The sequence below is a fragment of the Oncorhynchus gorbuscha genome, linkage group LG08, assembly GCF_021184085.1.
Source record: "Oncorhynchus gorbuscha isolate QuinsamMale2020 ecotype Even-year linkage group LG08, OgorEven_v1.0, whole genome shotgun sequence".
NCBI lineage: Eukaryota > Metazoa > Chordata > Actinopteri > Salmoniformes > Salmonidae > Oncorhynchus > Oncorhynchus gorbuscha.
This window is the reverse complement of record NC_060180.1, coordinates 66,147,305-66,172,713: the sequence shown is the minus strand read 5'-3', so window position 1 is coordinate 66,172,713 and position 25,409 is coordinate 66,147,305. Positions and strand designations below refer to the sequence as shown.

Here is a 25,409-nt window from a genome sequence, read left to right as displayed (position 1 = left end):
ATTCTATTTTTGATGCTTGATGCACTGCAAGTCCCATCTCTTCATTGGTTTTTAGGAGCATATACCCACATGGGTGATTGAAAGATGAACTGAGGTCCACACTCCAGTCCAGTCGGTGGTGGTAATGCACCTTAAAGTTGGTTGCCAATCACCATGTCAAATCCACAAAAGACTTCTACCTTTTTAAAACTATGCAAATCAGTTAAGAACACATTGTTGTTGTTTTTCACAACAACATCCTACTGGTGAACAGTGGGTTAACTGCCTTGTTCAGGGGCAGAATTACAGATTTTTACTTTGTCAGCTCAGGGATTTGATCCAGCAACCTTTCAGTTACCAGCCCAACACTAGGCTGCTGCTGGCAGCTTCTGGCTGCTAAAGGAGAAATAAAATAGGGTTCCCCTTTTATCTGTGGATTAAATGTCAGAGTAGAGAACACACGATTTTGTGTGACTCAAAATGGGTCAAAATTCTACAAAGATTTAGAAAAAACGGACCTTGTGCATTTCAGGTAAAATAACATCCCAATGTTTGTATCTCAGGACAAATTAGCTAGCAACGTGTCCATGAATGTTTCATGTGTTTCTATCTGTCCCCAAATTAATATAGTTTGTTCAGAGTTCGTTTTGATATTTCAACCTGCTGTCTTGGATCGCCTGGTGTGGATGGACAAAATCAACATGCGCGCAATGGCGCACGAGGACGGACCCGGGCTAGACAGCAGATTACTAAACTCCAGAGAACGTTTTCTATTCACCTCCACTCTAGTCTTGAGGGGCGTTTCTTTAAAACACGCATCCAATCCCCTTGATCCTTTACATAACTAGACCAATTATATGCTTTAATGTGCCACGGTTCACAGTGCTGTGGCAATACAGGACAATGATGGAGGTTCGTGATGTTCAATATCAGGCGAAAATGCTCCGATTTCAAAACTATTTGGAGCACAGTTGAAAAGTTAACGCGCTGACTATACAATGGACTAATTAGAAAATCAAAAGCAGTACTTTTCAATGTGGGAGGTATAAGACGTGTTCCTTGAGAGCGTGAGAAGTGGGCGAAAAGCGTGTGTCTCACGGACAATGCATGAGTTGGCAGCTCTGATAGTTTGAGTTTTTTATTTAGTATTTAAATGTCTTGTCTTGTAGCGTCCTTTTTTATACACTAGAGGAAGCTAGAGCTTCATTGACCAGAGAGCAGCAGCATTAACTCAGTCCCTGAAAACAACGTTGATCAAATCCAATTGTATTTTGAACATGTGCCGAATACAACAGGTGTAGGTAGACCTTACAGCGAAATGCTTACTTTACAACCCATAACCAACAATGCAGTAAGAAAAAAGAATAAGAATAAGAAATAAAATTAACACATTTTTGAAGAGCAGCAGTAAAAAAGCAATCGCGAGGCTATATACAGGGTATACCGGTACAGAGTCAATGTGCGTTAGTCGAGGTAATTCAGGTAATATGCAGGTGTATATTGTAGGTAGAATTATTAAAGTTTCTTGGACCTAGGCTTTGGGGCTCTGGTACAGCTTGCGATGCGGTAGCAGAGAGAACAGTCTATTTTATTTATTTTTATTTTTTATTTCACCTTTATTTAACCAGGTAGGCTAGTTGAGAACAAGTTCTCATTTGCAACTGCGACCTGGCCAAGATAAAGCATAGCAGTGTGAACAGACAACACAGAGTTACACATGGAATAAACAATTAACAAGTCAATAACACAGTAGAAAAAAATGGGCAGTCTATATACAATGTGTGCAAAAGGCATGAGGAGGTAGGCGAATAATACAGTTTTGCAGATTAACACTGGAGTGATAAATGATCAGATGGTCATGTACAGGTAGAGATATTGGTGTGCAAAAGAGCAGAAAAATAAATAAATAAAAACAGTATGGGAATGAGGTAGGTGAAAATGGGTGGGCTATTTTCCTATAGACTATGTACAGCTGCAGCGATCGGTTAGCTGCTCGGATAGCTGATGTTTGAAGTTGGTGAGGGAGATAAAAGTCTCCAACTTCAGCGATTTTTGCAATTCGTTCCAGTCACAGGCAGCAGAGTACTGGAACGAAAGGAGGCCAAATGATGTGTTGGCTTTAGGATGATCAGTGAGATACACCTGCTGCAGCGCGTGCTACGGATGGGTGTTGCCATCGTGACCAGTGAACTGAGATAAGGCGGAGCTTTACCTAGCATGGACTTGTAGATGACCTGGAGCCAGTGGGTCTGGCGACGAATATGTAGTGAGGGCCAGCCGACTAGAGCATACAAGTCGCAGTGGTGGGTGGTATAAGGTGCTTTAGTGACAAAACGGATGGCACTGTGATAGACTGCATCCAGTTTGCTGAGTAGAGTGTTGGAAGCCATTTTGTAGATGACATCGCCGAAGTCGAGGATCGGTAGGATAGTCAGTTTTACTAGGGTAAGCTTGGCAGCGTGAGTGAAGGAGGCTTTGTTGCGGAATAGAAAGCCGACTCTTGATTTGATTTTCGATTGGAGATGTTTGATGTGGGTCTGGAAGGAGAGTTTGCAGTCTAGCCAGACACCTAGGTACTTATAGATGTCCACATATTCAAGGTCGGAACCATCCAGGGTGGTGATGCTAGTCGGGCATGCGGGTGCAGGCAGCGATCGGTTGAAAAGCATGCATTTGGTTTTACTCGCGTTTAAGAGCAGTTGGAAGCCACGGAAGGAGTGCTGTATGGCATTGAAGCTCGTTTGGAGGTTAGATAGCACAGTGTCCAATGACGGACCGAAAGTATATAGAATGGTGTCGTCTGCGTAGAGGTGGATCAGGGAATCGCCCGCAGCAAGAGCAACATCATTGATATACACAGAGAAAAGAGTCGGCCCGAGAATTGAACCCTGTGGCACCCCCATAGAGACTGCCAGAGGACCGGACAGCATGCCCTCCGATTTGACACACTGAACTCTGTCTGCAAAGTAATTGGTGAACCAGGCAAGGCAGTCATCCGAAAAACCGAGGCTGTTGAGTCTGCCGATAAGATTATGGTGATTGACAGAGTCGAAAGCCTTGGCGAGGTCGATGAAGACGGCTTCACAGTACTGTCTTTTATCGATGGCGGTTATGATATCGTTTAGTACCTTGAGTGTGGCTGAGGTGCACCCGTGACCGGCTCGGAAACCAGATTGCACAGCGGAGAAGGTACGGTGGGATTCGAGATGGTCAGTGACCTGTTTGTTGACTTGGCTTTCGAAGACCTTAGATAGGCAGGGCAGGATGGATATAGGTCTGTAACAGTTTGGGTCCAGGGTGTCTCCCCCTTTGAAGAGGGGGATGACTGCGGCAGCTTTCCAATCCTTGGGGATCTCAGACGATATGAAAGAGAGGTTGAACAGGCTGGTAATAGGGGTTGCGACAATGGCGGCAGATAGTTTCAGAAATAGCGGGTCCAGATTGTCAAGCCCAGCTGATTTGTACGGGTCCAGGTTTTGCAGCTCTTTCAGAACATCTGCTATCTGGATTTGGGTAAAGGAGAACCTGGAGAGGCTTGGGTGAGGAGCTACGGGGGGCGGAGCTGTTGGCCGAGGTTGGAGTAGCCAGGCGGAAGGCATGGCCAGCCGTTGAGAAGTGCTTATTGAAGTTTTCGATAATCATGGATTTATCGGTGGAGACCGTGTTTCCTAGCCTCAGTGCAGTGGGCAGCTGGGAGGAGGTGCTCTTGTTCTCCATGGACTTCACAGTGTCCCAGAACTTTTTGGAGTTGGAGCTACAGGATGCAAACTTCTGCCTGAAGAAGCTGGCCTTAGCTTTCCTGACTGACTGCGTGTATTGGTTACTGACTTCCCTGAACAGTTGCATATCACGGGGGCTATTCGATGCTATTGCAGTCCGCCACAGGATGTTTTTGTGCTGGTCGAGGGCAGTCAGGTCTGGAGTGAACCAAGGGCTGTATCTGTTCTTGGTTCTGCATTTTTTGAACGGAGCATGCTTATCTAGAATGGTGAGGAAGTTACTTTTAAAGAATGACCATGCATCCTCAACTGACGGGATGAGGTCAGTGTCCTTCCAGGATACCCGGGCCAGGTCGATTAGAAAGGCCTGCTCACAGAAGTGTTTTAGGGAGCGTTTGACAGTGATGAGGGGTGGTCGTTTGACTGCGGCTCCGTGGCGGATACAGGCGATGAGGCAGTGATCGCTGAGATCCTGGTTGAAGACAGCAGAGGTATATTTGGAGGGCCAGTTGGTCAGGATGACGTCTATGAGGGTGCCCTTGTTTACAGAGTTAGGGTTGTACCTGGTGGGTTCCTTGATGATTTGAGTGAGATTGAGGGCATCTAGCTTAGATTGTAGGACTGCCGGGGTGTTAAGCATATCCCAGTTTAGGTCACCTAACAGAACGAACTCTGAAGCTAGATGGGGGCGATCAATTCACAAATGGTGTCCAGGGCACAGCTGGGAGCTGAGGGGGTCGGTAGCAGGCGGCAACAGTGAGAGACTTGTTTCTGGAGAGAGTAATTTTCAAAATTAGTAGTTCAAACTGTTTGGGTATGGACCTGGAAAGTATGACATTACTTTGCAGGCTATCTCTGCAGTAGACTGCGACTCCGCCCCTTTGGCAGTTCTATCTTGACGGAAGATGTTATAGTTGGGTATGGAAATCTCTGAATTTTTGGTGGCCTTCCTGAGCCAGGATTCAGACACGGCAAGGACATCAGGGTTAGCAGAGTGTGCTAAAGCAGTGAGTAAAACAAACTTAGGGAGGAGGCTTCTGATGTTGACATGCATAAAACCAAGACTTTTCGATCACAGAAGTCAACAAATGAGGGTACCTCGGGACATGCGGGGCCTGGGTTTACCTCCACATCACCCGCGGAACAGAGAAGGAGTAGTATGAGGGTACGGCTAAAGGCTATCAAAACTGGTCGCCTAGAGCGTTGGGGGCAGAGGATAAGAGGAGCAGGTTTCTGGGCATGGTAGAATATATTCAGGGCATAATGCGCAGACAGGGGTATGGTGGGGTGCGGGTACAGCGGAGATAAGCCCAGGCACTGGGTGATGATGAGAGAGGTTGTATCTCTGGACATGCTGGTAGTAATGGGTGATGTCACCGCATGTGTGGGGGGTGGGACAAGGGAGGTAACAGGGGTATGCAGAGTGGATCTAGGGGCTCCATTGTGAACTAAAACAATGATAACTAACCTGAACAACAGTATACAAGGCATATTGACATTTGAGAGAGACATACAGCGAGGCATACAGTAGTCACAGGTGTTGAATTGAGAAAGCTAGCTAAAAACAGTGGGCGAGGCTAATCAGCTAGCACACAAACAGCAGGTAAAATGGCGTTGACTAGGCAGCTGGGCCGACAGATAAAACAAACAAGCAGAGTGGAGTACCGTGATTAATGGGCAGTCCAGTGTGCGTCAGCTATGTAGCCAAGAGATCAGTGTCCAGGGGGCAGCGGTGGATGGGGCAGGGGGCTGGGCTGGCGAGTGTTATCCAGGTTTTTTTTTTTTTTTTTTTTAACTAACAATGACTAAATAGCTTGAAGCTAGTTAGCTGGTTAGCGTCTGGAGGTTCTTGAGTGTGTCATAAAAATAAAAATTAAAAGTAACAGCGATTCCGTACCACAGTGGGTGAGGCAAGTTTCCGGAAGGTATAAACAAAATAAAAATCAAAAAGAGATAGAAAGTAAATGGGTTCAGAGTGTTTGGGATGCAGTGATTCAGATGGTTAGCAGGCCTGTGCTAACAAGCTAACAGTTCGTAGGCCCGGGCTAGACAAGCTAGCCGTTAGCAGGCCGAATTAGCAAGCAGGGAGATAGCGAGGGCTAGAGAGTTAACCTTTGGGGGGACGTCGCGATGGGGTGAGTCTGTTTATTCCTCTTCATGCGGTGACATCGACAGACCGGTCGTGGGCCCGAGTAATTGTAGCCCAGGAGTATGCTACAGGTGCTCTAGTACGCTAGGTGAGCTGGAGACACAGCGTTTCAGAAAGCTCGCGGGCCTTGGCCGGCAGATGGATCTTTGGCGATGTCGCAACGAAAAAGCCTGTTGAAACCACCTCGGACGATTATGTCGGCGGACCAGTCGTGATGGATCGGCGCGGCTCCGTGTCGGCAGTAAAGGGTCCAGGCCAATTGGCAAAAGAGGTATTGTTGGGCCTCTTCGGCTAGTCGGGAGATGGGCTTAGCTCGAGGCTAGCTCAAGGCTAATTGGTGCTTGTTTTGGGACAGAGACGTTAGCCAGGAGTAGCCACTCGGATTGCAGCTAGCTAGTTGCGATGATCCGGTGTAAAGGTTCAGAGCTTGCGGTAGGAATCCGGAGAAAAAGCAGTCTGATGTGCTCTGGGTTGATGTCGCGCTGGTGTCCTAGTTAGCTTTGAAGACCGCTAGCAATGGCTAACTGAGTACTGGCTAGTAGCTATGACTAGGGTGGCTGGAGTCTTTGACAATTTTTAGGGCCTTCCTCTGACAACCACCTGGTATAGAGGTCCTGGATGGCAGGAAGCTTGGCCCAGGTAATGTAATGGGACATACGCATTACCCTCTGTAGTGACTTGCGGTTGGAGGTCGAACCGTTGCCATACCAGGCAGTAATGCAGTCAGGATACTGAGGACCCATGCCAAATCTTTTCAGTCTCCTGATTGGGAATAGGTTTTGTCGTTCCCTCTTCACGACTGTCTTGGTGTGCTAGGACCATGTTATTTTGTTGTTGATGTAGACTACAGCCCCGTCGATGAGAATGGGGGCGTGCTCGGACCATGTTATTTTGTTGTTGATGTAGACTACAGCCCCGTCGATGAGAATGGGGGCGTGCTCGAACCATGTTATTTTGTTGTTGATGTAGACTACAGCCCCGTCGATGAGAATGGGGGCGTGCTCGTACCATGTTATTTTGTTGTTGATGTAGACTACAGCCCCGTCGATGAGAATGGGAGCGTGCTCGGACCATGTTATTTTGTTGTTGATGTAGACTACAGCCCCGTCGATGAGAATGGGGGCGTGCTCGGACCATGTTATTTTGTTGTTGATGTAGACTACAGCCCCGTCGATGAGAATGGGGGCGTGCTCGAACCATGTTATTTTGTTGTTGATGTAGACTACAGCCCCGTCGATGAGAATGGGGGCGTGCTCGGACCATGTTATTTTGTTGTTGATGTAGACTACAGCCCCGTCGATGAGAATGGGGGCGTGCTCGGACCATGTTATTTTGTTGTTGATGTAGACTACAGCCCCGTCGATGAGAATGGGGGCGTGCTCGGACCATGTTATTTTGTTGTTGATGTAGACTACAGCCCCGTCGATGAGAATGGGGGCGTGCTCGAACCATGTTATTTTGTTGTTGATGTAGACTACAGCCCCGTCGATGAGAATGGGGGCGTGCTCGGACCATGTTATTTTGTTGTTGATGTAGACTACAGCCCCGTCGATGAGAATGGGGGCGTGCTCGGTCCTTCTTTTCCTCTAGTCTCGGTCTTTTGAAGCCATTCCTTTTTCTCAGAGAATATTCAGCTTTACCGCTTCTTGCCTACCTATACCTTCATTTCCGTGGTCATTTGGTTACACATTTACACATGACTATTGTCATGTTTTATTATCAAAACAAATACATTATTTGGAAATGATGAAATCATTACCAGTAGACTGTGTAGGTGAATCGTACTATACCTAAAAATAACATTTTCTTATACCGTCACAATGGAAATGTGATATTTTCTATTGTTAAAATGAAAACCCTAGAGTCATGTGTATACAGTATATTATGTATACTATTGTGGGATATTGAGCAGCCCTTACTTGACATGGTAAATGCATACAATAAAAATATGAGAGTATGTCATATGAATGTAATTACTGAAGGGAACCCTTGCGTGCTATATCAAACTAAAAGCTATTATGAGTCTAATGAACCTCAGGGAGTTTTTGTAATGGGCAAAAGCTCCAAGCTCCGCTCTAAGCAGGGAGCTGTAGTAGCTACAGTACCCTTGAGGTGCCAGTGGCCCCATTCTTACTTTAGTCTCTCCTCCAGCCCGCAGACTGGAACAAGGGCAAGGTAAAAACTGGGGCCTGGAGCCTACACCTCTTTACACCAGAGAGGGGAGAATAATATGCTTCCACACAGGACCATCAGATGATAAATCACGCCATTGTACTGCACGACCACCACCACTTCTACCTTAACTTGCGTTATATTAGTGGTAGCAGATGTAGGAGCGTCATTTTAGCCAGTTTGCTACAGCAGGAAAATAATCCTGCAGCAATAGGAAATGTGAATTATTATGTGGATTATAATTAATGGACATTTTTGTAGGGGTTGATATATTTTTCATAAGGGAAAATCAAGTCTGAAATGTCAAAGTGTAAATTAAAAACTTCAGAAGCCTTTTTAAACCTCAAATACATGACACGTTTTACAAGTCCTGTATTGCATTTAAGTTCGCCTGTCTCATGTTGATCAAAGTAAGATGCTACATCTGTAGGTCCTGTATTGCAAGTAAGTTTGCCTGTCTCATGGTGATCAAATTAAGATACTGCATCTGTAGAGGCTAACACTACTGAAAATGTTACGTAAGGGATATCATAGAAATAGAGACAAGGATTTAACTAAATAAAAATAGACACTATTAGCTGAGGAATTGCATAGAAAGAAATGTAAAGGCAGATACAAAATACAAAACAAATATTTTTCAAATCTACAGTAGCCTGCACAATACAAATGAAAGGTGACATGCTAAATGTATACTTTATGAGCACATTAATAAATATACCTACAAAAAGATGAACAAATATAATAACTATTCATTATTTTATTTATTCATTATTTTACCAGGTAAGTTGACTGAGAACACGTTCTCATTTACAGCAACGACCTGGGGAATAGTTACAGGGGAGAGGAGGGGGATGAATGAGCCAATTGTAAACTGGGGATTATTAGGTGACCGTGATCGTTTGAGGGCCAGATGGGGAATTTAGCCAAGACACCAGGGTTAACACCCCTACTCTTACAATAAGTGCCAGGGGATCTTTAATGACCTCAGAGAGTCAGGACACCCGTTTAACGTCCCATCCGAAAGACGGATCAATAAAAATATAAGTTTATATACAGTGCCTTGCGAAAGTATTCGGCCCCCTTGAACTTTGCGACCTTTTGCCACATTTCAGGCTTCAAACATAAAGATATAAAACTGTATTTTTTTGTGAAGAATCAACAACAAGTGGGACACTATCATGAAGTGGAACGACATTTATTATTTCAAACTTTTTTAACAAATCAAAAACTGAAAAATTGGGCGTGCAAAATTATTCAGCCCCCTTAAGTTAATACTTTGTAGCACCACCTTTTGCTGTGATTACAGCTGTAAGTCGCAGTTTTGCAGATCGAGAGACTGAAATTTTTTCCCATTCCTTCTTGCAAAACAGCTCGAGCTCAGTGAGGTTGGATGGAGAGCATTTGTGAACAGCAGTTTTCAGTTCTTTCCACAGATTCTCGATTGGATTCAGGTCTGGACTTTTGACTTGGCCATTCTAACACCTGGATATGTTTATTTTTGAACCATTCCATTGTAGATTTTGCTTTATGTTTTGGATCATTGTCTTGTTGGAAGACAAATCTCTGTCCCAGTCTCAGGTCTTTTGCAGACCCCATCAGGTTTTCTTCCAGAATGGTCCTGTATTTGGCTCCATCCATCTTACCATCAATTTTAACCATCTTCCCTGTCCCTGCTGAAGAAAAGCAGGCCCAAACCATGATGCTGCCACCACCATGTTTGACAGTGGAGATGGTGTGTTCAGGGTGATGAGCTGTGTTGCTTTTACGCCAAACATAACATTTTGCATTGTTGCCAAAAAGTTACATTTTGGTTTCATCTGACCAGAGCACCTTCTTCCACATGTTTGGTGTGTCTCCCAGGTGGCTTGTGGCAAACTTTAAACAACACTTTTTGTGGATATCTTTAAGAAATGGCTTTCTTCTTGCCACTCTTCCATAAAGGCCAGATTTGTGCAATATACGACTGATTGTTGTCCTATGGACAGAGTCTCCCACCTCAGCTGTAGATCTCTGCAGTTCATCCAGAGTGATCATGGGCCTATTGGCTACATCTCTGATCAGTCTTCTCCTTGTATGAGCTGAAAGTTTAGAGGGACGGCCAGGTCTTGGTAGATTTGCAGTGGTCTGATACTCACTCCTTCCATTTCAATATTATCGCTTGCACAGTGCTCCTTGGGATGTTTAAAGCTTGGGAAATCTTTTTGTACCCAAATCCAGCTTTAAACTTCTTCACAACAGTATCTCGGACCTGCCTGGTGTGTTCCTTGTTCTTCATGATGCTCTCTGCGCTTTTAACGGACCTCTGAGACTATCACAGTGCAGGTGCATTTATACACAGACTTGATTACACACAGGTGGATTGTATTTATCATCATTAGTCATTTAGGTCAACATTGGATCATTCAGAGATCCTCACTGAACTTCTGGAGAGAGTTTGCTGCACTGAAAGTAAAGGGGCTGAATAATTTTGCACGCCCAATTTTTCAGTTTTTGATTTGTTAAAAAAGTTTGTAATATCCAATAAATGTCGTTCCACTTCATGATTGTGTCCCACTTGTTGTTGATTCTTCACCAAAAAATACAGTTTTATATCTTTATGTTTGAAGCCTGAAATGTGGAAAAAGGTTGCAAAGTTCAAGGGGGCCGAATACTTTCGCAAGGCACTGTGTATATATATATATATATATATGTGTGTGTCTAAAAACTACCTCAATATAAGTTTATCAAGTATGGCATTAACAATAATCAATGACTTTAAACACTGTAACTCCATTCCCTCCGTTGAGCATGATGTGAAAGTTGAAGAGAAAAGGTCTCAGGGAAACACATGATAAATACATCAGGTACTGACACCGCTATTGAAAACACATAAAATACCTTTGTTTTGTCGCAATAATCCTAATCTGTTTGGTGATGGGGGTACATTAAAACAGTAAGTGAGAGGAGGGGGGTAAACATAAAAGAATGGGACCGCCAGCTCAGCGATGATAAATGTGGTCTTGGCAATAGAGAGGCCATGTACAACATTTCTTTCCAATGTCCTGATTGCTCAATTAATTCTACAGCTGGTTCTTTTGCAGTCCCGTTTAATGTGTAAACAGTCATATTTCCTCCCAGATTAGTATAGATACAGGTTTACACTCTGCTCTGCTTAAAGGTATTTGGGAGTCATTATGCCACAATGGGCCCATGTATCATCTCAGGTTTTTCCTCCACCACTTCAAACCCTCTTCTCATTCCCAGCTCCTGGCTATTTGGTAAGGGGGGGGGGGTCTGGACCCTCTGTGTGTGTGTGTGTGTGTGTGTGTGTGTGTGTGTGTGTGTGTGTGTGTGTGTGTGTGTGTGTGTGTGTGTGTGTGTGTGTGTGTGTGTGTGTGTGAGGTTAGAGTGTGTGTGTGTGAGGTTAGAGTGTGTGTGTGTGAGGTTAGAGTGTGTGTGTGTGAGGTTAGTGTGTGTGTGTGTGTGTGAGGTTAGTGTGTGTGTGTGTGAGGTTAGTGTGTGTGTGTGTGAGGTTAGTGTGTGTGTGTGTGAGGTTAGTGTGTGTGTGTGTGGGCTTCTCTCCCACTGATGTATTAGCTGGCATATGCAGGCGACAAATTACCAGGCGAAGGTAGTCAATTATCCACTTTGAAAAAACGAGTGACTGGGCGCCCCGGTGGCCCCAGGGCCCCTTTTCCAATTCAGGGAATGATTTCCCGAAGAGTGGGAGAGGAGAGGAAGGAGCCTATGTGGAGGAGGAAGAGGAGGAAGGAGACTGTGAGGAAGAGGAGGATGGAGGGAAAAGAAATTACCCGTGTCCTCTACCCCACTTTCTTCACCCCTCTTTCTCTCCACTCAAATCCAGACGACAGGAAGCTGTGTGAAAAAGCTAAATGCTATTATCGCCCCTTCAGAGTACATAAAGCTTCACTTATGATGGATGTGTATGGGATTTAGAATGGCCTCTTGTCAAACAGCAGGCATTTCTCCCTCTTATCTGGCTCTCTCTTTTTCCCACCTTTTCGTTTTACCAAAATCAGGCCCCTAGTTGATCTGGCCTAGCTATTAAAGTGGAATATTTGAGCAGTCACACATGCACGCACGTACACACATACACTATCCCTTGCCACCCTGTCGTGTAATTTTTGGTAGGCCACTGATTTCTCTAACCTCTTTTTGGAGGAGAGAGGGATGGATGGAGGGGAGGGGTATAGATGGAGGCGAGGGTTATGGATGGAGGGGAGGGGTATGGATGGAGGGGAGGGGTATAGATGGAGGTGAGGGGTATGGATGGAGGAGAGAGGGATAGTTAGAGGGTAGGCGTATAGATGGAGGAGATAGGGATGGTGGAGGGAGGGGTATGGATGGAGGAGAGAGGGATGGATGGAGGAGAGAGGGATGGAGGGAGGGGTATGGATGGAGGAGAGAGGGGTGGATAGAGGGGAGGGGTATGGGTGGAGGGGTATGGGTGGAGGGGTATGGGTGGAGGGGAGGGGTATGGTTGGAGGGGAGGGGTATGGGTGGAGGGGGTATGGGTGGAGGGGAGGGGTATGGGTGGAGGGGGGTATGGGTGGAGGGGTATGGGTATGGGTGGAGGGGGGTATGGGTGGAGGGGGGGTATGGGTGGAGGGGAGGGGTATGGGTGGAGGGGGGGGGGTATGGGTGGAGGGGAGGGGTATGGGTGGAGGGGTATGGGTGGAGGGGAGGGGTATGGGTGGAGGGGGGTATGGGTGGAGGGGAGGGGTGGAGGGGTATGGGTGGAGGGGTATGGGTATGGGTGGAGGGGAGGGGTATGGGTGGAGGGGGGTATGGGTGGAGGGGTATGGGTATGGGTGGAGGGGAGGGGTATGGTTGGAGGGGGGTATGGGTGGGAGGGAGGGGTGGAGGGGGGGTATGGGTGGAGGGGGTATGGGTGGAGGGGTATGGGTATGGGTGGAGGGGAGGGGTATGGGTGGAGGGGGTATGGGTGGAGGGGTATGGGTATGGGTGGAGGGGAGGGGTATGGTTGGAGGTGGGGGGTATGGGTGGAGGGGAGGGGTATGGTTGGAGGGGGGGTATGGGTGGAGGGGTATGGGTATGGGTGGAGGGGAGGGGTATGGTACTCTGACCAGACCCCTTTGGACGTTTGCCGGCGCCCTGCTGCTGACTGACACGGGTGACACTTAGAGAAATTAGATCATTAGCTAGAATTACAAGGAGGTTTTGATAGCTGGGTAATGGGTTTTAATGATGGAATTTAGCATAGAGCGCCACAAGGGACAGATAGTATACACAGGCAGACAGGACATTTAATGACGTGAGAGAAGGGCCGAGTGTGGAGGAGGAGAGAGGGGACAGAGGTCAGGATAGAAAGAAGAGAGAAGGAGAGTAAGATCTGGGACTGTGTTTGTGAGAGTTTAAGGAAGGGGAGAAATAATCGTCAGTACTGAGCTCCGTATCAGAAGAAGAGGAAATGTGAGGGACTTTCCAAGATGGATAACTGCGCTCATTTTCAGATCCCCCGTCTGTAAAATACATTTAGTTTGTATGTGTTACGGTCAAATGTGTACACCACGGGAAATAGGCATATTCAGACACACAGCAAACTGTTTGTAGTTTTACAAGTAGCTAACTACAGTACAGAATACTATTGAGGTCCTATTGTCTGATTTTCACCAAAAGTATATCACTTTTTTGACAACTTCCCTTATGAATTGCATTATAATGGAATGAGACAGATGGACAATTTGAATTAGTAGGACTTTCAAAGAAACTAAACTACTTTAAGAGAAAATAACTTTAGCCCAGAGTTGGCCAACACAGCCAAGTCTTAGAGTGTTATGTCTTCAAATGTAAGATTTCCAAATGAAAACAGATAATAACAAAATATTCTTCAATTATCAGAGAAGATGCAGCCATAAGCCTGGCCAGAATTGCAAAGGAGTCTAAAAGAGTGGCAGAAAAATACTAAAAGAAAAGAGTATTTAAGATGCATACAGACTGTCAGTTAGTATGGGTATTAGTCGGGTAACACTTCATTTCAACTACAGTCAAATAAACAACAGTTGTATAATGCACAACCATATAACTAGCCATGAAACTTACAATCAAACTTACTTTAAATGTCATTAAGTATGTTTACTATTGAACAGAAAACTTTGTCCAAGTTGAGTAATCACAAAGTTGTCCAATATACAATTGCAATAGATTTGTAAAAGAGGTTATGTATCTATGCACTTTTCATTAACATTACTGTATAAAGATACTCTATACACTAACCCCCCCCCCCCCTCTCTCCGCTAACCCCCCAGATTCACAGCAGTGCAGAACAATCCACATCCCGTCTTGGAGACCGAGAGCTACAGCCATGCAGCCTACCGACCATCAAGTGCTAGCTCTCTCTCTCACCGCAAGGCAAGTTGAAAAACACCTAAGAGGATAGGTGGAGAGATGAAGCCAGTTTGTCCTGGACTCCTACTGAAAGAGTCTCTCTCTTTCACCGCAAGGCGAGTTGAAAAACACCCAAGAGGATAGGTGGAGAGATGAAGCCAGTTTGTCCTGGACTCCTACTGAAAGAGTCTCTCTCTTTCACCGCAAGGCGAGTTGAAAAACACCTAAGAGGATAGGTGGAGAGATGAAGCCAGTTTGTCCTGGACTCCTACTGAAAGAGTCTCTCTCTTTCACCACAAGGCGAGTTGAAAAACACCCAAGAGGATAGGTGGAGAGATGAAGCCAGTTTGTCCTGGACTCCTACTGAAAGAGTCTCTCTCTTTCACCGCAAGGCGAGTTGAAAAACACCCAAGAGGATAGGTGGAGAGATGAAGCCAGTTTGTCCTGGACTCCTACTGAAAGAGTCTCTCTCTTTCACCGCAAGGCGAGTTGAAAAACACCCAAGAGGATAGGTGGAGAGATGAAGCCAGTTTGTCCTGGACTCCTACTGAAAGAGTCTCTCTCTTTCACCACAAGGCGAGTTGAAAAACACCCAAGAGGATAGCTGGAGAGATGAAGCCAGTTTGTCCTGGACTCCTACTGAAAGAGTCTCTCTCTTTCACTGCAAGGCGAGTTGAAAAACACCCAAGAGGATAGGTTTATTTATTTTATTTATTTCACCTTTATTTAACCAGGTAGGCTAGTTGAGAACAAGTTCTCATTTGCAACTGCGACCTGGCCAAGATAAAGCATAGCAGTGTGAACAGACAACACAGAGTTACACATGGAATAAACAATTAAACAAGTCAATAACACAGTAGAAAAAAATGGGCAGTCTATATACAATGTGTGCAAAAGGCATGAGGAGGTAGGCGAATAATACAATTTTGCAGATTAACACTGGAGTGATAAATGATCAGATGGTCATGTACAGGTAGAGATATTGGTGTGCAAAAGAGCAGAAAAATAAATAAATAAAAACAGTATAAAAACAGTATGGGAATGAGGTAGGTGAAAATGGGTGGGCTATTTTCCTATAGACTATGTACAGCTGCAGCGATCGGTTAGCTGCTCGGATAGCTGATGTTTGAAGTTGGTGAGGGAGATAAAAGTCTCCAACTTCAGCGATTTTTGCAATTCGTTCCAGTCACGGGCAGCAGAGTACTGGAACGAAAGGCGGCCAAATGATGTGTTGGCTTTAGGGATGATCAGTGAGATACACCTGCTGGAGCGCGTGCTACGGATGGGTGTTGCCATCGTGACCAGTGAACTGAGATAAGGCGGAGCTTTACCTAGCATGGACTTGTAGATGACCTGGAGCCAGTGGGTCTGGCGACGAATATGTAGTGAGGGCCAGCCGACTAGAGCATACAAGTCGCAGTGGTGGGTGGTATAAGGTGCTTTAGTGACAAAACGGATGGCACTGTGATAGACTGCATCCAGTTTGCTGAGTAGAGTGTTGGAAGCCATTTTGTAGATGACATCGCCGAAGTCGAGGATCGGTAGGATAGTCAGTTTTACTAGGGTAAGCTTGGCAGCGTGAGTGAAGGAGGCTTTGTTGCGGAATAGAAAGCCGACTCTTGATTTGATTTTCGATTGGAGATGTTTGATGTGGGTCTGGAAGGAGAGTTTGCAGTCTAGCCAGACACCTAGGTACTTATAGATGTCCACATATTCAAGGTCGGAACCATCCAGGGTGGTGATGCTAGTCGGGCATGCGGGTGCAGGCAGCGATCGGTTGAAAAGCATGCATTTGGTTTTACTCGCGTTTAAGAGCAGTTGGAGGCTACGGAAGGAGTGCTGTATGGCATTGAAGCTCGTTTGGAGGTTAGATAGCACAGTGTCCAATGCCGGGCCGAAAGTATATAGAATGGTGTCGTCTGCGTAGAGGTGGATCAGGGAATCGCCCGCAGCAAGAGCAACATCATTGATATACACAGAGAAAAGAGTCGGCCCGAGAATTGAACCCTGTGGCACCCCCATAGAGACTGCCAGAGGACCGGACAGCATGCCCTCCGATTTGACACACTGAACTCTGTCTGCAAAGTAATTGGTGAACCAGGCAAGGCAGTCATCCGAAAAACCGAGGCTGTTGAGTCTGCCGATAAGAATATGGTGATTGACAGAGTCGAAAGCCTTGGCGAGGTCGATGAAGACGGCTGCACAGTACTGTCTTTTATCGATGGCGGTTATGATATCGTTTAGTACCTTGAGTGTGGCTGAGGTGCACCCGTGACCGGCTCGGAAACCAGATTGCACAGCGGAGAAGGTACGGTGGGATTCGAGATGGTCAGTGACCTGTTTGTTGACTTGGCTTTCGAAGACCTTAGATAGGCAGGGCAGGATGGATATAGGTCTGTAACAGTTTGGGTCCAGGGTGTCTCCCCCTTTGAAGAGGGGGATGACTGCGACAGCTTTCCAATCCTTGGGGATCTCAGACGATATGAAAGAGAGGTTGAACAGGCTGGTAATAGGGGTTGCGACAATGGCGGCAGATAGTTTCAGAAATAGCGGGTCCAGATTGTCAAGCCCAGCTGATTTGTACGGGTCCAGGTTTTGCAGCTCTTTCAGAACATCTGCTATCTGGATTTGGGTAAAGGAGAACCTGGAGAGGCTTGGGTGAGGAGCTACGGGGGGGGCGGAGCTGTTGGCCGAGGTTGGAGTAGCCAGGCGGAAGGCATGGCCAGCCGTTGAGAAGTGCTTATTGAAGTTTTCGATAATCATGGATTTATCGGTGGAGACCGTGTTTCCTAGCCTCAGTGCAGTGGGCAGCTGGGAGGAGGTGCTCTTGTTCTCCATGGACTTCACAGTGTCCCAGAACTGGTGGAGAGATGAAGCCAGTTTGTCCTGGACTCCTACTAAAAGAGGCTCTCTTTGTCAGCGAGAGGACGAGGACTGACCCTGGTCCACAGTGGATCTGTTCCTAAACAGCCATTGCACTAATGGCTTTTGAAAGTGTTACAAACAGCTTCAAGTCAAATTTAGGCACTGAAAAATGGACATAATACTTGTATACCACCTACTCTACACAGCAGGACATTACCTGGCTTCCCTTCTCTACCTCTCTTATTCCTGTAAAGTAAATACCTGCATTACAGATCTGAGCAATCCAGTCCCTGTCCACATTCCCGAAAACATCTGAAACCCTCATCAAAGAGTATCTTAAATAATCCCACAGTACCCATATTTGTGCATAATGGCATTTCCACCAACATTTCCCACATAATACATTTTACAGACACAAACAGATCCTACCATATAGAATGAACGAATGATCTGTTGGCATTTATAAAATTACACTGAAACTTCCTGTTTCCATCACAGCTGTTGTGATTTTTTATAATACGATATGACTTCCCTCACATAAAAACTGTGGTTGGAAATGTGGTTTATGACTGAGATATGTGATGGTCCCACCTATCTATCTTAAGATGAATGCACTAACTGTAAGTCGCTCTGGATAGCCTAAATTACTCAAATGCAAAATACACACACCCATGGTTGGTACACTGTTTTCCTACCAGACCAGGGGAGGCAGTAATTTTTATTTATTTATTTTTATTTCACCTTTACTTAACCAGGTAGGCTAGGTGAGAACAAGTTCTCATTTACAACTGCGACCTGGCCAAGATAAAGCAAAGCAGTGCGACAAAAACAACAACACAGAGTTACAAATGGGATAAACAAACATACAGTCAATAACACAATAGAAAAATATATGTACAGTGTGTGCAAATGTAGTAAGATTAGTGAGGTAAGACAATAAATAGGCCATAGTGGCAAAATAATTACAATTTAGCATTAACAATGGAGTGACAGATGTGCAGATCATGATGTGCAAGTAGAGATACTGGGGTGTAAAAGAGCAAGAAAAATAAATAACAATATGGGGATGAGGTCGTTGGGTGGTCTATTTACAGATGGCCTGTGTACAGGTGCAGTAATTGGTAAGCTGCTCTGACAGCTAATGCTTAAAGTTAGTGAGGGAGATATGAGTCTCCAGCTTCAGTGATTTTTGCAATTAATTCCAGTCATTGGCAGCAGAGAACTAGAAGGAAAGGCAGCCAAAGGAGGTGTTGGCTTTGGGGATGACACGTGAAATATACCTACTGGAGTGGGTGTTGCTATGGTGATGTCTTTTTTAAATTTATTTTTTATTTTTTATGGTGATGTTTTGTTGAGCTGCTATAAGGCTAGGCCTGGGGGCCTGCAGTAGCCAGATCTCAGAGATAATCGACCAGCTCAGTGGTCCTCTCCCCAGCCCTCCCTCCCCCTGTCCCTGATCCTGTAAAGTAATAACTGTACTCATGTCAGGGAGGTAATCTGCTGCAAAAGGTGACAAATTTCACTGTTGCTCCGCTAAGTGATTCATGCTCGGTTGTGGTCCGCTGCCCTGTTGTTACTGTGGCACCCAGGTGGATCTGGGTTCTCCTGCAGATATACTTCCTTCCCAGCTTTAACTTGACCTTTAACCAATGGGAGAGAGGGAGGATTCTGATGGGGCATTTGGACTAGATAGTCTACCCTAAGACAAAGCTCTTGGGTTTGTGGCCATGATTATGTCCACATTAAATTGACAAATGCTAGATAATATATGTTCCCAATACATGGTCTGTCATGCAGTATGTTTCCAACCTATCTCAGTTGTAGCCTAATAGTCTATTATGCAACGGGTGGTTTGGAATTCCCATTGTTCATCTGTCCTGCCCATACTACACAACACACACATTGCCAGTACATTCATGAAGAATACCATTGTTACTGAGCAATGTGCTACTACTACTACTACTACTACTACTACTACTACTACTACTACTACTACTACTACTACTACTACTACAACAACAGCTATGTAGACAGATCCACTGCCCAGCCATGCAATTTATAAACTTTAGATCTCTACGGTGTTCCTTAGTAATGAAGGTGTCGGGAGTCGGGACAAGACAGACAGGCAGCTTTTCTCAGTCAGTCGAAATCATGAATAAGCATCATTTTTATTGATATTTTTCAAAGAAATGTCAATAGAAAAACAGGTTAAACGAAACAAAATTCAGCTAGTTTTCTATCTTTCCAGCTTCAGTCTGAAATGATTCTGTTAGCTGTGTAATAGGCAAGCTAGCAAGGTGGGTAGAGCTTCCATAGCAACCTGAAATGTTGTGGAACTATCAACCAGCACTTTACATGGCAGTCAATAGTCAATACTAATAGAACTAACAACCAGAGAACGCCTAAAATTGCACTTGACAACCATTGTTAGTGAATGTAGCATCACGTTTTGATAAGAATTGGGAAAGATTCTTGCTTTTTAATGCTGGTAACCCTTTCTATAAAAGCAATAATACACTTTAGTCCATGTGTTACGACATTTTTATCATGGCTGTGGTGGTCAATGAACATGTTACAGCCATGATAAAAATGTCATAACACATGGCCTCTCATGTATTATTGCTTAAGTATGTGCATCTATGACTTTGTTTCAGCAATTTCCTCTTTAACTCAAACTATTGTAGACTCAAACTGGAATGAAATCCTGTTGAGTATGTAGCCTACTATTCTACTGCAAAACATAAATCTGGTGTCTTTCGGACACCAGAACTAAACAAATCAAAACAAATACATATTTTGTCAGCCTCGTGGTCTTTTTGGAGTTCTCATCCCACTTAGCTGCTGGACCTACCATCAACAAGTCGACCAAGCCTCCACTGTGTCACATCATAACAAATTAGGCAGACAGGGCAACAGGGGGGAGATTGCTACATTCATCATGGAATAAATAGATAATGTCATCAAAGCTATGAAGCCCTCTCTGCTCATGTGGGTCTATGGATGGAACAGCTATATGCTAACACATCTATTACAGCTACGCTAAATTGTGTATCAAGCCAATATAGAAAACTACAGGTAACTGGTTGGCAAGGTAATTTTGCTGGGTTATGATATATTTTATTTTGATATAGCAGAGGTATGCTACTTTGAATCGTCACACTTATTTTGAGTGGACTGGTTCAATCAGGTCACTTTTGGGGTTATTTAATTTCTGAATTAATGTTCTACTGTGGCATTGCTTAATTTACCATTCATCTTTAACTATGATTAAGTTGGTGTACCTTTTGTACAACCGATGCAAATCTCTCAGTATCTCTCATCAGAGTTTTACAATCGAGAACTGTGGAATGGTTCGGTCCTTTTCCTCTGAACCTGTTGCATCAGCCATTATAAATGTTCTATGTTCCGACCTACCTGAACAAGGTTAGCTGTATTTTTCTTCTCTGCTAATTTTGTGATTAGAAGTGTGTAAATATCGCTCTATATCCACAAAAAACTAAGGTAATATGTTCCTTGTCATCTTCATGTATGCATGGACTCGAATTCTGCTTGTTTAGAATGTTATTTTTGTACGGGAATGTTCACCATAATCTTGAGCATGAGCTGCTAGCTCGGTCGGTGTAGTTGTTAGCATTCGCTCGCAACACCACATACACCATCTAAACACCCGCCCGCACAAAAATACACAAACCCTTCTCCACACAACCCTTCAGCAGCATACCAAACCTTTTATGCCGCACATATCATTCATTACACCAAACACCGATATCCACCCAACACACACATACACACACTCCCCACTCCCAGTGCAGAGCAGATTGACTGATTGCTGCGGTGAGAAGGAAGATTTATTAGTGTTTATCCAGCACTCGATGGTCACCTGCGGCATAGAGACCTGGGCCCAGATTCACAAACCTTATATGTATTTTATATATTTTTTACTCGTTTTTCTCCCTAATTTTGTGATATCCAATTTGTAGTTACAGTCTTGTCCCATCGCTGCAACTCCCGTACGGACTCGGGAGAGGTGAAGGTCGAGAGCCGTGCGTCCTCCGAAACACAACCCAGCCAAGCCGCCTGCTTAACTCGGAAGCCAGCCGCACCAATGTGTAGGAGGAAACACCTTGCACCTGGCACAGGAGTCGCTAGTGCACGATGGGACAAGAGCATCTCTGCCGGCCAAACCCTCCCCTAACCCGGACGACGCTGGGCCAATTTTGCGCTGCCCCATGGGTCACCCGGTCGCGGACGGCTGTGACAGTGCCTGGACTCGAACCAGGATCTATGGTGGCCCAGCTAGCACTGCGATGCAGTGGCTTAGACCACTGCACAAACCCTTAAGAAGAAATGTCTTTCTTTTCTTTATTTGTATAAGAAGTGTTTTGTGAATCTGGGCTGGTATGTGTGTTTTTATGTGTGAGGTTGGTAATACAATACATATGTATATGTACTTCACTGAAATATACATAGGCTATACTGTATGATTGATTGATGGATGGATTTATGTGCATTTTCATAATGCCCTGCCGCCTTATAAGACACAGATAGATACAGTTCCAGTCAAAAGCATTTGAGGTGAAGCTGGTTGAGAGAATGCCAAGAGTGTGCAAAGCTGTACTGCAGCGCCAGCTGTGCCACCAGAGACCCTGGGTTCGCGCCCAGGCTCTGTCGTAACCGGCCATGACCGGGAGGTCCGTGGGGCGATGTACAATTGGCCTAGCCTCCTTGTCTCATCGCGCACCAGTGACTCCTGTGGCGGGCCGGGCGCAGTGCACGCCAACCAAGGTTGCCAGGTGCACACATTGGTGCTCTGACACACTGGCTTCCGGGATAGATGCGCACTGTGTTAAGAAGCATAAGTGTTATTTCATAATTTAAATAGTAAAAATAATGAGTAGGTGCGTCCAAACTTTTGACTGGTACTTTACGTACATATTTGCATTCTTACTGAAATGAAAACATTTGAAACACAACAAAAATCTTCCAGTTTTCAACTTATTTCGTTGCGTTTTCCAAGCTTTGGAAATAAACTTTGCAACCAGAAGCACTTAGTTTCTGAATAGCCATCCAATTTTTTCTTCATCACTACTCCATAATAGTTCTGGTATCTATCAAATAAAGGTTACTCCTAAATCATCATGTAAAGTACAGTAAAATAAAATAAAATGCAGTTAATTCTCCATGCCCCTAAATCACAGACTGTACATTCAGTATACCAAACATTAGGAACACCTTGCTAATAACATGGGAAACATATGTCCATATCAGACTGGGTATTTTGTAATCAAGCGTCATAACAATGACAAACATTTTAGAAAATACAATAAATGCAAGTACCAGAAGATAGACACAAGGAAGCACATCAGATGTGCAGGACAACAGTATATTGATGGCTGTACATTCCTGATTTGTCTGTTGTCATGGAAATAAGTAAATTAGCAGGAAGCTACTGTGACCGTTACAATTAGAGCATGCTAGCTAACTCATCTCTTACAGAAATAACATACACTAAACACATCCCAGGATGCCCCCAATATCTAACAGGTACCGTACATATACAGTATCCATATCAGGACATGTACAGTACATAGTGAACCTGTATACGGGCGGCAGACAGCCTAGTCGTTCGAGCGTTGGGCGTTGGACCAGTAACCGAAAGGTTGCTAGATCGAATCCCCAAGCTGACAAGGTAATAATCTGCCGTTCTGCCCCTGAACAAGGCAGTTAACCCACTGTTCCTAGGCTGTCATTGTAAATAATAGTTTGTTCGCAACTGACTTGCTTAGTTAAATAAATAAATAAATCATTGTAAATATGAAATTAGAAACGGGGTGTGTTGAACCCTGAATGATGATTGGTTGACAGCTGTGGTATATCAGACCATATACCACGGGTATGACAAAACATTTATTTTTACTGCTCTTATTACACTGGAAACCAGTTTATAATAGCAATAAGGCAAAATCGGGGGTTTGTGGTATATAGCCAATATACCACGGCTAAGGGCTGGATCCAGGCACGCTGCGTTGCGTCATGCATAGTAACAGGCCTTAGTCATGGTTTATATGCCATATACCACACCCCCGTGCCTTATTGCTGAATTATACAACTGGTGGTTTGGAATTCCCCATTGTTAGAGCCTATCCTGCCAATGATATACGAGACAACGCACTACCACTACTTTTACAACTACTAGCCTTAGCACCTGTAACTTGTCATGTATGGATGATTTTAAAGTTACTTTTGATTTGTTTTATCCACTAACATTTGAAGAACTCTGCCAACAATAAGAGGAGGAGGAGGACATGAAAGAAATGAAACAAGATGAAGAGCAAGTGGACCAGTCTAGTGTTAACATTAGACATGCAGAAATCAGTGACCATGTCGCAACCATGATAAAAATGTCATAACACATGGCCTCTTGTCTATTATCGCTTAAATAGAACACAGTATTTTAGAACATGACCTGCCGCTTGCATGTCAATACAGACTGGTACGTCGCAATCTCCCTAATCTGCAAGCATGACCAATGACCTTATTGATTTGTAAATTCAACGAACCAATAGGAATACATAAACATTGAATACATATTTCTGTAAGGTCTATGTGTGTGTGTGTGCTCTTGTGTTTCCCTCTCCTTTTGTAGAATGCCACAGATACTCCCTTTTGGTAACCTTCCCATGGTTCAGTCGCTGTGCTCAGTGAGAGAGAGAGAGAGAGTGCTAGGGAGAAAAGAAAGAGAGAGGGACGAGAGGGTGAAAACAAGAGGGACAGGCAATCATTTATTTTTTTGCAGGCAGCTGGGAGGCGTACAGATGAAACCCCATTTTCCTCTGATTAAGTCCTCCGAAAATATTCAATTTGTCAGTGCCATTGCCGTGGCGGCAGGCCCCGCCCTGCGCACCCAGCCGACTGTGTCTGTTAGTGCTGCGATTTACATCGGTCACTGACAACATCATCTCACCCGCTCATGGCCTTCTTCACCCCTACCAGGCTACCCCCAACCCCGTCTACCAGGCTATCCCCACCCCCGTCTACCAGGCTACCCCCACCCCCGTCTACCAGGCTATCCCCACCCCCGTCTACCAGGCTATCCCCACCCCCGTCTACCAGGCTACCCCCTCACCCCCGTCTACAAGGCAATCCCCACCCCCGTCTACCAGGCTACCCCCTCACCCCCGTCTACCAGGCTACCCCCACCCCCGTCTACCAGGCTATCCCCACCCCCGTCTACCAGGCTATCCCCACCCCCGTCTACCAGGCTATCCCCACCCCCGTCTACCAGGCTACCCCCACCCCCGTCTACCAGGCTATCCCCACCCCCGTCTACCAGGCTACCCCCTCACCCCCGTCTACAAGGCAATCCCCACCCCCGTCTACCAGGCTACCCCCTCACCCCCGTCTACAAGGCAATCCCCACCCCCGTCTACCAGGCTACCCATCCCCATCTACCAGGCTATCCCCACCCCCGTCTACCAGGCTACCCCCTCACCCCCGTCTACCAGGCTATCCCCACCCCCATCTACCAGGCTATCCCCACCCCCGTCTACCAGGCTATCCCCACCCCTGTCTACCAGGCTACCCACCCCCATCTACCAGGCTATCCCCACCCCCATCTACCAGGCTACCCCCACCCCCATCTACCAGGCTACCCCCACCCCCGTCTACCAGGCTATCCCCACCCCCATCTACCAGGCTATCCCCACCCCCGTCTACCAGGCTACCCCCACCCCCATCTACCAGGCTATCCCCACCCCCATCTACCAGGCTACCCCCACCCTTGTCTACCAGGCTACCCCCACCCCTGTCTACCAGGCTACCCCCACCCCCATCTACCAGGCTACCCCCTCACCCCCGTCTACCAAGCTACCCCACCCCTGTCTACAAGGCTACCCCACCCCCGTCTACCAGGCTACCCCCACCCCTGTCTACCAGGCTGCCCACCTTACCCCCATCTAGCAGGCTACCCCCACCCCTCACCCCTCACCCCTCACCCCACCTTACCTAAGCATCCATACCTCTTCCACTCCCCTCATTTCATCCGGTCTGCGGCGCTCAGCACCCCCCAACAGCATATTTCTGTGTGATCTGCCCTCATTGCAAGGTTGACTGCTACCAAAGAGAGGAGAGAGTAAAGGGACCTGTCCCGACTCTGTCATAGTCATTTTCAATGTCAT

At 45.7% G+C, this 25,409-nt stretch overlaps 1 protein-coding gene across 1 annotated transcript; it reads left to right on the top strand.

Annotated features, from left to right (window-relative positions):
* Positions 1-13,074: 13,074 nt before the first annotated feature.
* On the top strand, positions 13,075-25,191 carry LOC124040683 (extensin-1-like). Its single transcript, XM_046357759.1, has 2 exons — positions 13,075-13,153; positions 24,101-25,191. Exons 1-2 carry the CDS (start codon positions 13,075-13,077, stop codon positions 25,189-25,191), a joined length of 1,170 nt encoding a protein of 389 aa, XP_046213715.1.
* The last annotated feature ends 218 nt before the right edge of the window (positions 25,192-25,409 follow it).